We start from the raw sequence: 15,753 nt of genomic DNA on the forward strand, positions 1-15,753 counted from the left end.
CTTGTTTAATTACTTGGAATTATTCAATTATAAGATGGAGTATGGGGCGACTGGTTTAAGGAGTTTTGGGTTGAGATGGGATAAACTCTTTAGGATTTGATCTTTCTTTTTTTACTAACCACGTCTTTAGATTTGATAACAGTTACAACTGAGATCTTTCCATAAATCTTGAATATTGACTCATTGTCATGCAAAGATACTTTGGCCATGATTACTACCCTAGATATCAATCCACCAAAAGATAGACTCACTTCCTTCTCAGTTATAGCTTTTTGTATGACATCAATAAAATTAGTGGTTAGGTTGATAATTATAGCAATAATATACATGAACTGAGCTTTCTCAATTATCAGCTTAATATGCTTCCAATAGGCTAGAGGTTTATTAACATTGTTTTTGCTAACACTCGGTAAGAAGGTAACATAGTGTTCATAGACAACTTATTGGCTTTTGCAAACCATTTTGGTCTTTTAAAGCCAACAAACAAATCACTCATCTGAGTTTTTAAAGGGGCTTATATTCCTTTATAGGGTAAGCTATGATCTATGATTTCAAATAACTCATATAACTTCTTAATAACACCAGGAGAAAGCTCAAGGGTTTAACCTTTAATAGTGGAGGTAGTATAGTGGTAATCAAGATTGAAAGGCTCATAATTAGTATAAAACTCCCTAACTACGTCAACATATGGAGCAAGTGATCCTTTAGTTAGTTTACCCCCATTGTCTTTTCTTAAAGATGTCTTCTATAAATACAAATGTGGGGTTAAAAAGATCAGTTACTGAAACTTCTCTTTTACCCATTATGTTCTTTTTAGAGAAATTGTTTTTGTAAGCCATCTCTGAACTACTGAAGTGAAGCAGTCAAATTTTCCAAACTGTGCTGCAGATTTAGAGGAACTAGCCACTACTTTGTCTTTTTCTTCTGTTCTTTAAATCTTAAAAGGCTAATCTAAAGTCTTTTTAAGGGATGAGGTCTCCTGTTTTTCCTTATTGGAAAATCTTGAAACAAAGGCTTTAGGTTTCTTCTTTGCCTATACTTTATAACATCATTTCAACAAAATAGAAGGTTTTCATTTTGGTTGAAAATGGAAAGATGCAGCTGTGAAGGGAAACCATGAGGACTAATCTCATCTTGGTGGCTAGCGTTGATTACAACTAGAGGGGGCAGCTATGAGTATAGAGGAAGGCATTGATATGGTTGTTCGAGTGGATGGGGCGAAAATGGAAGATAAAACGATAAGGGTCCAAAGAAGCTAAAGGGGCTGTCGGTTGGAGAGAGGGAAAGCAATGGCTCAACTGCTGCAATTATGGTGGTCCATCATAGATGTTTGTGATGGTTATTACTACTCCTCTGTTGGCGTTGTGGGGAAGGAAAGATAAGGCTCACGAGTTAAAGTTGTTGTTGTATGTGTGTTGGCCATGACTTGTTGAAGAATGAAGGTTACGGTGGGTGCTTGTTTGTAGGCAAAAAATAAGAGACGGATTAAGGATAAAGAAGCTGTGAACTTGGTGTGTGAGGGAACTATTAGGGTTGAAAATGTTGGCTTTGGGTGCACTAGAATGGTGGTGGTTAGATTAAGATGTAAGTGTGTGAGTTAATGTCTTTTTTTGTATGAGTGACGGTTGGTGTTGTAAAACAAAAGAGATAAGGTTATTATGGTTTTTTTGTGAGAGAAAGGGTGTGGGAATTTTTTTTTAATTTCATTATTTTTTTGGCCTCCCCCTCTCCTTATGTGATATAACCACCTATTTATAGGTGGAAAATTATTTGTATTTTTCCTCCCCAATGCTTGGTTCTAAAAACACTTTAGTCTCTCATTTTCTTCCTTTGCATTCTAGTCCTTTTATCCAAATACTTTTTTTATTTTTTATTTTTCTTATTTTTTTGTATTTTGATGTTTTGAAAAAGGCAATGTTAATGTTGACTCGATGGGAAAAAAATCAACGATTTTGAAAATAACACGTTAAAAGCTGAACGTGTTAAAAATAAATTGAAATTTTAAATTCTTTTGAGAAGACATTAAAAATACTGAAAATAACGCAAATACATCAGTAACATATTTTTTTTGTATTTTAAAAATATTTAGAAAAAACAAAGGGTCAAAATTTAGGTTATGAAACTAGATGTTAGGTCATTCTTTTTAAACAAAACTCATGTAATTAAAAAGCCTTAAAATATATAAACTCTTATTTACACAAAAAAAAAAGATGATGTGTAATGGTGAACAAATTTCTTACTTAATTCTTACTTGCAAAACATATATTATATATACATGCAATAGTGAATAAATATAGGTTTTTTGGTTCATATTCTACCCAAGTTTTTGTTTCCTTAAACTTGCAGTTTAAAAAAAAAAATCAGAAAGAAGGAAGAAGAAAGAGGAGATCAAGATTAAGTATTATTTTTTTTTCTTAATTTGAATTCTACTGGTTGTACATTGCTATTTATTTTAAAAATAAAAATCTATTGTTGCTAATATATTGATTTGTTATTCAATAAGGGTACCTTCTAATGCTATATTTCAATTTCCCGTAAACATTTTTGGGTCTGATTTGCTACCTATACTAGATTGTATATAGTTGCTCTCATTGTTTCTATTTTTTTTGGTTAATAAAGCTCCATGATTAGATTAGGTTCTTAGAAAACTCATCTTGGATTTTGTTGTATCTTAATGTTTTTATTTATTTCATTGCTACATAAGCTTTTATTGCTCGTCTTCTAAATAGTGGAATTTTTTTTCTAAATATATAGAAAAATTAAATATTAGTAATAAATAAAATCAACTAGTTTTCAATATGAGTTCTAAATGCGTATTTATTGGTTTTAAATTTTTTGATAGGTTGTCGTATATGAGAGGTGTTACCTATATTTTTTTTTTTAAAAAAAATAGGATATAGTGATAATGCTATTATTTTTTTTTATTCAAATTTATTTAGATGATGAATAGAAAAGGTTAGTAAAGACAAATATGGATAGAAGCACTGCTAGTTCAGATAGGAGCACTGCTAGTTCTTCTAACAGCACTTCTGATGAGCATGAGCTGTTAAGTGCCGACCATGACGAGGCACCTCAGGCACCCTCTCTCGACGTAGGCTCATCAAGTGCGAGGGTGGCTCACAAAAAGGGTGTCCCTTATGAGCAGGATATATATACTGAGAAGTATATTGCTCAGTGGAAGCCCGATCACATCATGTAGGTTTGGTTTGTTTTCTTGCATGATAAAAAAATAAACAACAATTGATAAAGTTTGAATAGTTAATTTTAATGAAAAAATAGGAATTCAAGTTTGCAAATGTTGAGGCTGCTTGCATGATAATATCAGTGGTGAAATAGTTGATGGAAGTGCCTTTATTTCAATAGAGTCAGGTTTTTAAAAATTCTAAATGGAAGCCTATGATAGATGTTTAATTCAGAAAGTTCAAGGTTCTTATATACATAAACAATTATTTTTTTAATATTTAATTCTATTAGTTTTTTTTTTAAATTTTAATAAACTAATTATTTTATGAAATTAACATGCAAGGAAAAATTTTATTAGGAGGAGAGTGTGGGAGAACGACAACGCCATTAGATAAGATTGAATTCAAATTATGATATTTTTTAAAAAATATTAAGACTTTATTTTTCGTTATCTTATTCAATTTTTTTTTATGAACCAAGTTACATGATTTCTAGTATGATGCCCAAAACAAAGCAAATGAATATGCAAAAGATAAAGGTCTTCTAGGCTGGGAAGATGTGGTCATGTAGAGGGATCTCAAACCTCCACACGTCTAGGAGAGTATTTGGGACTCTTATCTCCAACACATGATGTTGGAGCGTTTCTTGAGGCGGTCACAGTCCAATTAGAAGAACTGAACCAAAGAGATTTATGGTTCCATGTTCATGCACATCGGCGAATTCATTCCATTCGTTTTACATGCAAAGCAGATGGTAAAGTTTTGTTTTATATGATAATTGTTTCTTTAAATTGTTGTGTTATATAAAAATATTTAACTAATTGTAACTTCCTTTTGTAGGTTACGGTGCTTGGATGTGATCCAAAATCGATGAAGCTCTTTGTTGAAACCCATATACGGAAGGAGGACATACATAAATGGGTTCAACAACTAGTGGATAGGTAAGCTCAAAAGTTCATGATAAGTTAGATTTGAACATTTTTTTAAGTTATTTTTTTTATATTTATTGACTCATTTTCTCAATAAACATATAACATTCGATTGTATGAGAGATACAAAAACGACCCTTTGACCCATCCAAAACTTGATCTGGATTTATGGTTGGAGGCTGGATCTACTGGTAGATCTGATAGAAATCAGGTTTACAGTCGAGCCAACAATCATCGGTCGTCCATGCGGTTATACGAGAACAAGTTCAAGCTAAGACGACCCAACTTAGAGTTGAGACAACTGAACTTAAAGATAAAGTGAATGTCCTCGAGCAACTTGTGGCAACTCTCACTAGTACATGTGCTCCACCCTGTCGCCCTCCTAGTTCCGGTGAAGATCCACCTTCGTCTTCTCCTCTAGCTTCTATCCATTAGATAGATAAATTGTATTTAATAATATGTTTAAATTAATAATACAAATTTGAGTTTTTTTTATTTGATTTTAGTTTAATTCTATTTAAATTTTTTTTAATTTTGTTTTAGTTTTTTAATTGTATTGTTTGTTTTATTATTTTAAAAATAATTATATATGATACCAACAAAATATGAAATACCAACAGAATTACCATAGAATTAGAGTCCCTCAGAGAGTTCCAGAGAATTGAAAAAAATTACAAGACTTGCTACTATTATATGTAATTCTCCAATGGATTAATTCCATCAGTAATATGCATATAATCACTGATGGATTTACCATCGGTTTATCCCATTAGTAATATGCTATAATCACCAATGGATTTATTGACAGAATTATTACCAGTAAATGTTTTTATTTGACGCAATAATTCCATTGATGATTATATTCCTGACAATATGACTAACATAATAGAAATCGTCAATGATATGTTTTCTAACAATATTTTTTCATTCGTTATTTTGTTGATAATTGTAATTCTGATGGAATCAAGTGTTAAACAACAACAAAATATTCCATCCGTGTTTTGCTATTTTCTAGTAATGTTACAAGAAATAACAAGTTAAAGTAGCATTCCACCATTTACCGGAAGTTGTTTTGATCTTGATCCATACATTATACATATACTAAAAGGAAATGGGTTTTTACTGTAGAGATGATGCAATTGAAATTTCTCCATTTTTTTTACTATAGCGGGTATTATAGCAGTGGCAAATATGTAATTTTTTGTGGTTTTGTTTTTAGAAATTTTTTTTCTTATATATATATATATATATTTTTTTCTTTTTGTACTTGACATTTTTATCATTTTACACTTGGTCTATTTATCACCATTTTTTTTCTTATCTTTATTTTTTTGTTAGTTTTTCCCTTTTTTTGGAAAAAATATTATTTTTTATTCTTTACACTTGAAATATTTATCATTCTACACTTGACTTATTTATACCATTCTTTTATTTTTATTGTCATTCTTTTGTAATTTTTTAAAAAATTTTCTTGACACTTTTGTCTTTGAAAAATTATTATACAAAAACTAATGAAATAGTGTTTCAATGTAGTAATTGCAACATTGTCCTATTTGTTTACAACGTTATAAATGAGCTTGAGATCATACATGTCTTTACTAACGCTTATGATCTTCACTATATTTCATTATATGTAAGCATTGATTTTTTTATTCACAGTTATAATTTTGACTCGTTGTCAAAAAACACATTAATTCATTTGTGTTAGAAAAAAAATATTCAACCTGCAGCTAGGCAAGTAAAATAAATGCGTTAACACTTTTTTATTTTGCATTTATTGGCACAAATGATTCTTAATTTATTTAATTGAATGCATGCATAGATTTTTTTTATTTATAATTAATTAGGATTTTTGTTGTAAAAAAAAAACATTTGAAAAGCTTGCATATTTATTTATTTTTGCCGAAAAAACTATCTTACCTGCAATGAAGCGCGAGTTAAATAACCAATATATATATATATAACCTCATTGAGAAACTTTCAAGACAAAAATTCTCTCTTTCAATAATAATTATTTAACTTTAGAGACAAAATTTTCACTTCCAATAATAATAATAATAATAAAATTTGAGGTAACAATCTTGAGGGATGTAACTCAACTGGTCAAGCCTTAAGTTTACTCATTAGAGGTCACTAGTTCGAGTATCACAAACCTCAGTCATCCACTAGAGGCTTACATGATCGTTAATTTCAGGACCCATGAGATTAGTCGAGGTGCGCGCAAGCTGACCCGGACATTCACGTTAATAAAATAATAATAATAATAATAATAATAATAATAATAAAATAACCTATGGAATTTGCATGAGTGGGCATACATTAATTTCAAATACAGATGAAAAAAAAAGTGGTTTTTTCTATATTGATTTAATGACTCTTACGTCTCAATGAATTGTAGCTCGACTAAGATTAATATTGCCCTGGCTATTAAGAGATTTTGAGTTTGAAAATTTTTATAATAATAAAAAATGAATAAAGAAACCGAGAAAAAGAAAAGAAAGCTTTTCTGAGGACAAATATTTCCACCATTTGGCGCAAGAATGAAAAATCACATGCACATCCACAATTAAAGCAATATTTAAATTTACAAATATAGATTGGTATACCCAAATAACCCATTTTGCATATCCATGAAATCTTGATTTCCATCTACCTATGCCCCGAAGTATGAGTATATAATATACAATCATTAACCTTAATCATGGCCTCAACCCTCCCTAATTACCTATTCATAAGAACACTTGGCTAGTTGTTCTCTGTAACTAAAACCTAGCGATACTGAGTTTTCTTCTTGGTTTACAGCAACCATCATGCTTAGCTTTTTTCAGCCTCGATCTCTTTCTATTGGCCAGGGTACATTAGAAAGGAGAGAGCTATTATTTGCTCATGTTACCTGAGATGTTCTTGAGAAGCACAACTATGAATTCTGAAGTTAAGTACAATATAGTAAGTAGTAAATTGATCATCAGGCCACAAAATCTGGCAATAATTGTGCAGGAAACCTCTTTCTGTTTTGCATTTCAATGCTCTCAAAACCAGTGCTGGAGTGAGAATTTTGTGAGGTGTTAATCCCAGAAAAGTCAGGTTCAGTACCGCTTCCAATTTCTAGTCTTCTTCCACCGAGCTGATTAATGTTCTGGTTCGAGTGGTAGTTTTGTTGAGTTCCTGAAAGAGAAAGGTTCTCACAATGTGGTAGACCAAGACTAAGGGAAACACTGTTTCCACTAAATCTTGGTGCCATCTGCTCAAGGTTAAACCTCCCAAGATCTCCCATTGGATATGCTCCAAATCCACCACTGCTAGTTATTAAAGGATAGCCATCCTTGATTAACCTTTCACCACCAAAATTCGCACTGATTTCCCTACTTGTCTCACCTTGTTTCACGTCCATGTCCATGGAGAGGATACTGCTTGGAGAATTCTGCATGTCATGACTACTCGGTTTCTTTGAGCTTCTATGAGAAATGGCGCCTGCCATTTCAGCTGGTCCAATAAGGGTAAAACCAGCTTGCTGTTGAAGGGGTGCTCCCATGGGAGACATTGAGATTGCGGGGTATGAAAATCTTGGAGGAGAAGCATTCTGGTTCCTGGGTTTTTCGGGTTGTTTCGAGTGAAGTACTCCCTTACGTTGATCCATTTGAAGTGTACTGCTCTCTCCTGGTGCGCTAGAATGAGACCTCGACTCCTTGTTCTCATTTTTATTTGCATTCTCCTCAGAACCAGTTTTCTCTTGCTCCTTGATTTCCTCGGCGTACATTTCCTCAACCATTGGCTTCCACAGCCGAACCCGAGCATTTATAAACCAATTAGACACCTACATATGATCAAATCATAAATGTGATGGAGATAATTCATAGCAGAAAAGGAAATTACATTCTCTATAATTTATTAATTCTGATTACGAAGGAGAAGTTCGAATCTAAAACCTCCGAGAAAGAGAGAGAATGAGTATCAGTACTTGGGCTACAAGCTGATTGGCTACTCTATAATTTATTTTCCAGAGACACATATATATTGGGAATGAAGAGGATTAGGGTTCATACCTGGCTCCTAGTAAGCCCTGTTTGTTTTGCAAGCATGTGCTTATCAGAATCTTTGGGATATCTGAGTTCAACCAGAAGCAAAAAATTTGTCACAAAATTAATCAAACTCAAAAGTAGCCAATGCATGCATATATATGCACGATACCATATACTTGTAAGATCATATACCGAAAACTATTATTGAAACCTCGTCTTAAAGGTAGGTGAAGTTTCAAAAATGGTTTTTATTATGTTCATGTTTTAGACTACTGAGACTTCCAGAAACTTACGGGTGAAGGAAGTGCTCAAAGAGCCAGGCGCGAAGAACGGAAACAGCACGTTCCGGCAATCCTCTCTGGGGTCTCCAAGCATTATGTTGGACCATTCCCAATTGTTGTAGTGCTCGCTGTTGTCGAAGCTGATGATCCACGTACCTTAGTCTTGAACCTTCAACCTTTGCTCCTATGCAATCCTCTTCACCCAAACTCTTGCTTGCGGCTCTGATTTGCGAAGAAATTGTGTCTTTAAGACTCCTGAATTGCTTTGAGATAGTCTGTAATGCCAGGGCAGTGTATGATTTCGCTGCACCAAATCCTGATGCTTGCTCGAACGAGGAAACTACTACTTGCATTTGGTGGTGGTATTGCCTGTATCTTTGTTCCACCTTGAAAGTTTCCAAAGCAAGAAAACAGATTTTAAGTACTATACATAGGACCACATTAGACTTGAGCACTTAGTCTAGGGATAGAAAAGAAAAGAAAGTAGGACTATGACTTTATAGTATGTTTCAAGTAACTTGCATTTCGTTAGTTCTTCACAACCACACAAAAAAGAAGAAAAAGAAAAAGGAAGAAACAAGAAAAACAGCTGGGGTAATTGATATAACCAGAGATACCATAGTTTGTCTGAAATGAAATCGACTTTGTTAATGGACCCTCTTTACTGGGACCTAACTTAACAGCCATAAAAGACGAACATATATAATTTATATATTAATGAAAATAATCTCATGCTTTACAAATTTCCATCATGTTCTAAGCTATAAGTCATCTCTTCTTCTTCTTCTTCTTCTTCTTCAAGATTTAATTGTTAATGTCCATGAAACCACCAAGATGAACCCAAATGCAACCCGTTGATTGCTAGATAAAATCTAATCTTTGTTTACAAGTTGAAGAACATGGAGCCATAACAGGAATAAACATCCATTTTCAAATTTCACAAGAAAAGAAACTGCATATATATAGTAATAGCAAGGCCTAATTTGGATTGTATATAGATTTAGTGGCAACAAGATTTTTTAGTGATGAATTCATCTTTAGAAGGTACAAAAATCAATTGACAAAGACCTTACTCTAGTTCTAACCGAACTTCAATTTCCACTATTGAAATGGCACACGTGAAATTACATGGAGCATATGAAAGGTAAGTTTTTAGTAATTTACATCTTCAAAGATGAAAAATCTAAAGCAGCCATCAAAGAAAAGCAGTCAGAGATATCCATGTGCAACTTGTTTTATAAACACAGATATATGTACGTACCTCGTCGAGCATGTTTACAAGCTTTCCCTTCTTCATTTGCAGCTCCTGCCTATGGGCTGTCGTCAGCTCAGCTCCACGATTAGCAGCATAAGCTTCACCACCACTAGATCCATCTCCAGTTATAGATTCTTTAGTCATCTTCATCTTCTCTTTAGAACTCCCTTCTATCAAGCCACTCTTTATTAGGTCTTTTCCAACATTAACAGCTTCATCAAGCAACTCCTGTGTAGCTCTCAGGTACCTGGATCCCAAAACCATGTTTTGCAAACCGGAAACCCCATTCGACACTGCCGAAACAGACGACGGAGAGTTCCCAGAAACTCTGATTTCATCACCTGAAGACACAACCGAAACATGAGGATGCAATGCTTGAATCTCATGATGTTTATTGCCTATAGCCCTATTATACGGTGTCGGTGGTGTCGGTGCTTGCTGAGACGAAAGGCTTAGAGATAACCCTTGCCTTCCAGGAGACACCGCCACCGGCCTCCGAAAACCCACCTGCGGCGACACGACATCATTGGCCGCACTGGACTCGCAGGCTGTTGCGACCGAATTCTGATCTATTGAACCCCAAATGTTATAGTGAACATGACTAGGGACAACCCCATGTAGGGACGGACGGCTGTGACTGTCTGGAGTAAGAGAAGTGATATTGGAGGAGGGTGCAGCAAGTGGGATGCCGACAAAGTGGTGGTTCTGCGGGGGGCCATGAGGAAGGTTTCCGGTGTGAAGGCCATTATTGGAAGCGGCAGTACTACTACTGGGGTTAAAGAAGATCATGTTAGGGGGCTGTTGTTGGTGCTGCTGTTGAGTCGAGTCAGAGTAAGAAGAGAGGTAGTTAGGGTTCATAAGATAAAGTGTCTGGATCCCATCAGATGGTGCAGCTGCTGCTTGGATTTCTGAGCTTCCATGAAAGTACGTTGCCATTTAATATGATTCACAAAAGGCAAAATCAATAACCCTTTGAGACTCACTCCTATATATGCAAAAAACTTTTATGTATCCAAGCTTGAAGCACTGAACAAATTAAGGATCAGCCCATTTTGATGATCGATTCAGAGGAATTGGATCCTGACTTGAGTCTGGCGAAATTCTGGACAAAGAAACAAGAGCAAAAGTGATTATGAATCTATCTGTGTGTCTATATATATATATATATAAACATGATAAAACAAAAAATCCAAAACAAGTATGTGTGTGTGTATATATATATATATAGTCTACAGCACAAATCACCTACTAGGTAGCTAGAAACTTAAAAATCTGATCCGAAGAAGAAAAGGGAAGAAGGTGTAGAATATGAGCTGAAGATGTTTATATATAGCTCGCTAGAAAGGGAGTGGACAGGAGAGAAAGAAAAGGGGAGAGAGAAATTAGTTAAGAACAGGACACAAACCCCATCAAAGATCTTCATCCAGAGACAGCAGATTAATGTATAAATAAAGAGAACAAGAAATTGTGAAAAATGGAAAGGAACCCATCAAAGAAGTTGCAGAGACAGGTTCAGCAATCAGTACCATTCAATTATGATTAAAGCAAGCAATTGCACACGAAGGAAGGAAGGAAGCAGTAATTGTGCTTTTCATAAAAAGAAAAAGAAAAAGAAAAAACAGAAAAAGCAGTAGTAGAGCTACCTATTTCTATCTATCTATACAAGGACATGAGTTAAATAGTTATGTATCCAACAACAACTGTTTACCAAGACAGCAAGAAAGCTCTTTAGACTACTTGTGTAGGGGTCTGATGATCTTGTCAGAGAGAGACCCCCCCTTTTTTTTTCCTGCCGTTCTCCAAGTAAAAATGATAATGATAAATACAGAAGAAAGATAGAGGCTTTAAAAAGTCTCACAAGAAAGATACCCTACTTTAATTTTTCACTCAACTGTACTTACATTTATGGTCTTTCTTTTACATTCTCTCAATTATTTTGTGACATTAACAATACTAAACTTCGAGCTCAGAAAAGAGGCTGAGATCGAAAGGGAAATTTAGGAATTAAGGGATTAAAATGCAGGTATAGCTACGAAATAATTATTTTATTTTATAATAGTAATGTTTTTCAATGCAAGTGAGTGTATACTATATTCAATGTTAAACAAGATCAGCACTCTAAATCATATCGAAGGGTCGGTGTTTATATATATATATATATATATTGGTCTTAATTAGTGAACTTATTATCACCATACCTCTTCGGTATTTTGAGATAGGCAACTTGGGTGGATGAAAAAAAAGAAGAAAAATTCCAGTGACTTGACCCTGCTTTTCAAATCATTTGATGCAGGCACGTTTGACAGGGAACTATAAAATAAATACGACAGATCTGTCTAGGCAGAGAGAAAGAGAGAGAGATAGGGTTTGATCTGTAAGGAAAGTGGGTCAGCAGAACATAAGATACAAGCAGCTGAAAAACGAGGAAATGTCTTCTTCCACAAAGGGCTTTGGATTGATTACAGTTAGATAGAGAGGAGAAAGGTCAAGGAAGTCCTCTTATTGGCCTTTCGTTAGACCTTTGAAAAATATCTCCTTGTCCTCCATTATTTATACACCTTTCTCTGTGTGTTTGTGTGATTATAATTTGCTTGCCTTTTTTTCTCTTTTTTTTTGGATGCAAGGGAGGATAAAGTGTTTGTGAGACACCTAGTAATAATCCCCACTCTTTTGAAAGCAACTTCCATTATCAAACAAAGTTATTCAAGTGGCCCTCGAATATTTAATGTGTGTTTGTTTCGATCGGCTGCTCGCACAAACAAACCCTAATCTAGCTTGTGAAGGCATATATATTGCTAGTTCCAACTATTACTAAGCATCTCAAATTAATTTGAGCATGCTTGTAAGTCGCACAAATAAACGTACCTTTAATCTAGCTAGTGGAGGCATATATGTCACTACTCCCACCTATTATTAAGCATCCTGAAATTAATTTGATTTCAAGCACAACTTATAGTTTTTTTTTTTTTTTTGGTGGAAAAAGATGTATATAGATAGGTTGAGTAGATATAATTAGGTGACAAACATTATGATTTTTACTCTCACACGCATATAAAAATTATAATGTTTTCCCCTTGATTTTAGTATAACAAAATACCTATATTTTTATAAAAAAAAAATTAAAAAGAGGCATATACAACTTTTGTACAAAGAGACATTAATGGGAGGAATTTTATTTTATTTTTAGCAAAAAAATGGGATTCTAAATAAAATGAGAGTGGTGTTATCCCCACTACACTTTTTATTATTCTCACTTTATTATTTATTGAAAGGACTAAACTAGCCTTGTTAATGTTTTTTCTTCTATTTTATTAATTAAAACCTTAAAAGCAATTAACTTTAAAATAGATATTCTTTACACTACCAGAAAATTAACAAATACAAATAAAAATACTAATAAAAAAAATTATATCGATAAATTAAAATGAAATTTACTGACATAATAATTTATCACTATGTCCATTGGTATATGCCATTAAAAATATTCTGTTAATATATACCAATAGAATTATAATAAGAAAAAAAATATATATTATATTCTTTAGTAAATTTTTGTTTTGCATATTAATGAACTAAACTAAGAATTGCGTCTAAGTTGGCATCCAAAGGCAACGCAGAAATTAATAACCAATATCGGTAAAAATGTACATTAATTTTATATCCTTTTGCAAGGTATATATATATATATATTATTGTAGGACAGCTAAAAGTGCTTGTAAACTGTCCTGGCAATTATTAGAGGTTTCCTATTTCAACCAATATAAGCATGCCAGTGCCAGCAGCAATGGAATCTTATGTTTGTGTGCTTGACTTGGTTATCATTGCAAGCCTTTTTCTCCATTCTTGTTGCTTCAACTTCAAGGTGATCGTATCGCTGTGCTTCTACTCTCTTATCTCCATCTTGTCACTCTCATTCATTTTGAAGATGCCTAGCTTTACTAGGGTTTGCAGCACCTTTTCGCTATAAAGAAAAGACTACTGCCAAATCAACTGTGAAAAAAAACTTTGGCTATTATAAAATCTCTTGTGATTACATCACCAACAGGTCAGATGGCTAGCTCACTCAAAACCCTTCTCGAATCACCACAACCTTTAGTTTTTTTACTTAATTATTCAATGCATCATGCATGGATAAACTCTGTAATCTTTAATTTATAGATTAAAATTGTTTTTGAGACCATAAATCCTTGTCAACTTATGCTTAAAAACCAAGCCATGGAGAAGAGTAAAACAAGGTGGCGTGCTTTTCCTGAACTGCTTATATTGTTTTTTGGCTTTCCGTTTTTGTTGCATCACTAGATAATTGCCTGCGGTACACTATAATTAGCTTAGATCAATTTTTTGTTAAATTAAAAAAAAAATATCAAGATATTATTAACATGTTTTCTACCAGAAAAAAATTAAATTATATGGGGTTGATTCGATGTGATTTAATAAATTTTGTAAGCTCAAAAACAACTTGAATAATTGGTAAAAATCTAGTTTAACTAAAAAATCACGACAATATTTTTTTAAATATCGAGACAACAATATATTGGATTAACTTGGATTTACTCAAATCAACTTATGTTAACCAGCTAAATCCTTAACCTAGGTCATGAGACCCTGATAACTTTGTAGAAAGCAAATAAAAAATTTATTTAGCCAAATTTTCAATCAACCCGATGTTGAAGATCAAAACTAAAAACAAGATTCAATTAAAGAAATGGGCTGAGTCAACCTGGGTTACTATGTCAAACCTGATACATGAGAATGGAATGACCCCATAGAAAGAAAATTAAAATAATTATGAAACTCAATTCTCAGTCAATCTAATGTTGCAAGATGAAATTGAAAATAAAATTAATTAAAAAAAACATAAAAAATCACTCTAATTAACTTACTAAACCTATGACTCAAGTTATAAGGACAAAATAACCTCATAGAAAGTAAACCAAAATAAATTATGAAGTTTAATTCTCAATTAACTCAATATTGAAGGATGAAATTAAAAAAAAACATTAAATAAAAAAAAGAAACAAATCGAAGCAACCAAGCTAACCCACGACCTGAGTCATAAGATCATGATACCCCTATAGAAAGCAAAAAAAAAAAAATATTATGAATCACAATTCTCAATCAATCAAATGTTGAAGGATTAAATTAAAAAAAATCAATTAAAAACAATTATCCTAAGTTAACCCAAGTTAACCTATAAACCCTAGTCATAAGACTAGGATAAATCCATAAAAAAAAAAAAAAACAATTAATTAAAAAAAGGACTCAGAAAAAACCTTAATCAACCTAGCTAACCTGCAAAACTCACAACGCAAATTATGAGATCATGATAATCATATAAAAAATAAATAAAAAAATATGAAGCTGAATTTCCAATAAACCTAAAGTTTAAGGATAAAGTTGAAAAAAAATAAATTAAAAAAATAACACAAAAAATAACTCAAGTCAACTTAGGTTAACCTGTCAAATCTGGATCATGAGTCTAATACCCATTAAACCGAATGTTGGACGATGAAATTAAAAAAATTAAACTTGAAAAAAAAAACTTGAGGTCTAACACCCTTCAAACCTAATATTGAAGGATGAAATTAAAATAAAAAACTTGTGAACTAAATTGAAAAAGACCTTATCATTTCATTGTTCATTGCTATAGTGAAATACTAAGGTTTTTTAGTAATACTTATTATATTTAATGTTAAAAAATAAAATTAAAAACTAAATTAAAAAAAAAACCTTGATATTTCATTATTGTTGTAGTGCGAAGGAATTTCAGTATATCTTAATATTGTTGTAAATCTTTATACGTAACCTCAAAGCTGTTCAATCAAGCCTCATGTGGACAATGATGGATTTAGAAGGGTCCAGGAAGGGCCATGGTCCCCAAAGTTTCAAAAGTTTACAAAATCAACCTGAAGTTTGATCATTTTTCATAATAGTTGTATGAATCAGCCCCTCTAGAAGTAAAAATATACATTTTGCCCCCTCACTTTATAAAATATTGCCCAAAAGGTTAGCGCACTGGTGCAAATCCAAGTTGAACTTTGCAGGTGCATTGCCCAAAAGGTTTGAGTCTTTAACCTTTTTTCACTA

At 32.9% G+C, this 15,753-nt stretch overlaps 1 protein-coding gene across 6 annotated transcripts; it reads right to left on the bottom strand.

The window, feature by feature from the left end:
- Positions 1-6,652: 6,652 nt before the first annotated feature.
- Positions 6,653-11,535, bottom strand: LOC7491114 (BEL1-like homeodomain protein 1). Of its 6 annotated transcripts, none has more exons than XM_024608523.2 (5): positions 11,375-11,535; positions 9,673-10,768; positions 8,424-8,797; positions 8,155-8,215; positions 6,653-7,925 (listed from the first exon to the last, which is right to left on the bottom strand). In XM_024608523.2, exons 2-5 carry the CDS (start codon positions 10,600-10,602, stop codon positions 7,077-7,079), a joined length of 2,214 nt encoding a protein of 737 aa, XP_024464291.2. In that variant the 5' UTR covers positions 10,603-10,768; positions 11,375-11,535; the 3' UTR covers positions 6,653-7,076. The 6 variants fall into 6 exon arrangements, with proteins under 6 accessions (XP_024464291.2, XP_024464290.2, XP_024464286.2 ...); XM_024608522.2 differs by having other exon boundaries at positions 11,310-11,470; XM_024608518.2 differs by lacking the exon at positions 11,375-11,535 and adding an exon at positions 11,072-11,354.
- Between the last annotated feature and the right edge of the window lie 4,218 nt (positions 11,536-15,753).

Source organism: Populus trichocarpa, chromosome 9 (assembly GCF_000002775.5).
Source record: "Populus trichocarpa isolate Nisqually-1 chromosome 9, P.trichocarpa_v4.1, whole genome shotgun sequence".
Lineage (NCBI taxonomy): Eukaryota > Viridiplantae > Streptophyta > Magnoliopsida > Malpighiales > Salicaceae > Populus > Populus trichocarpa.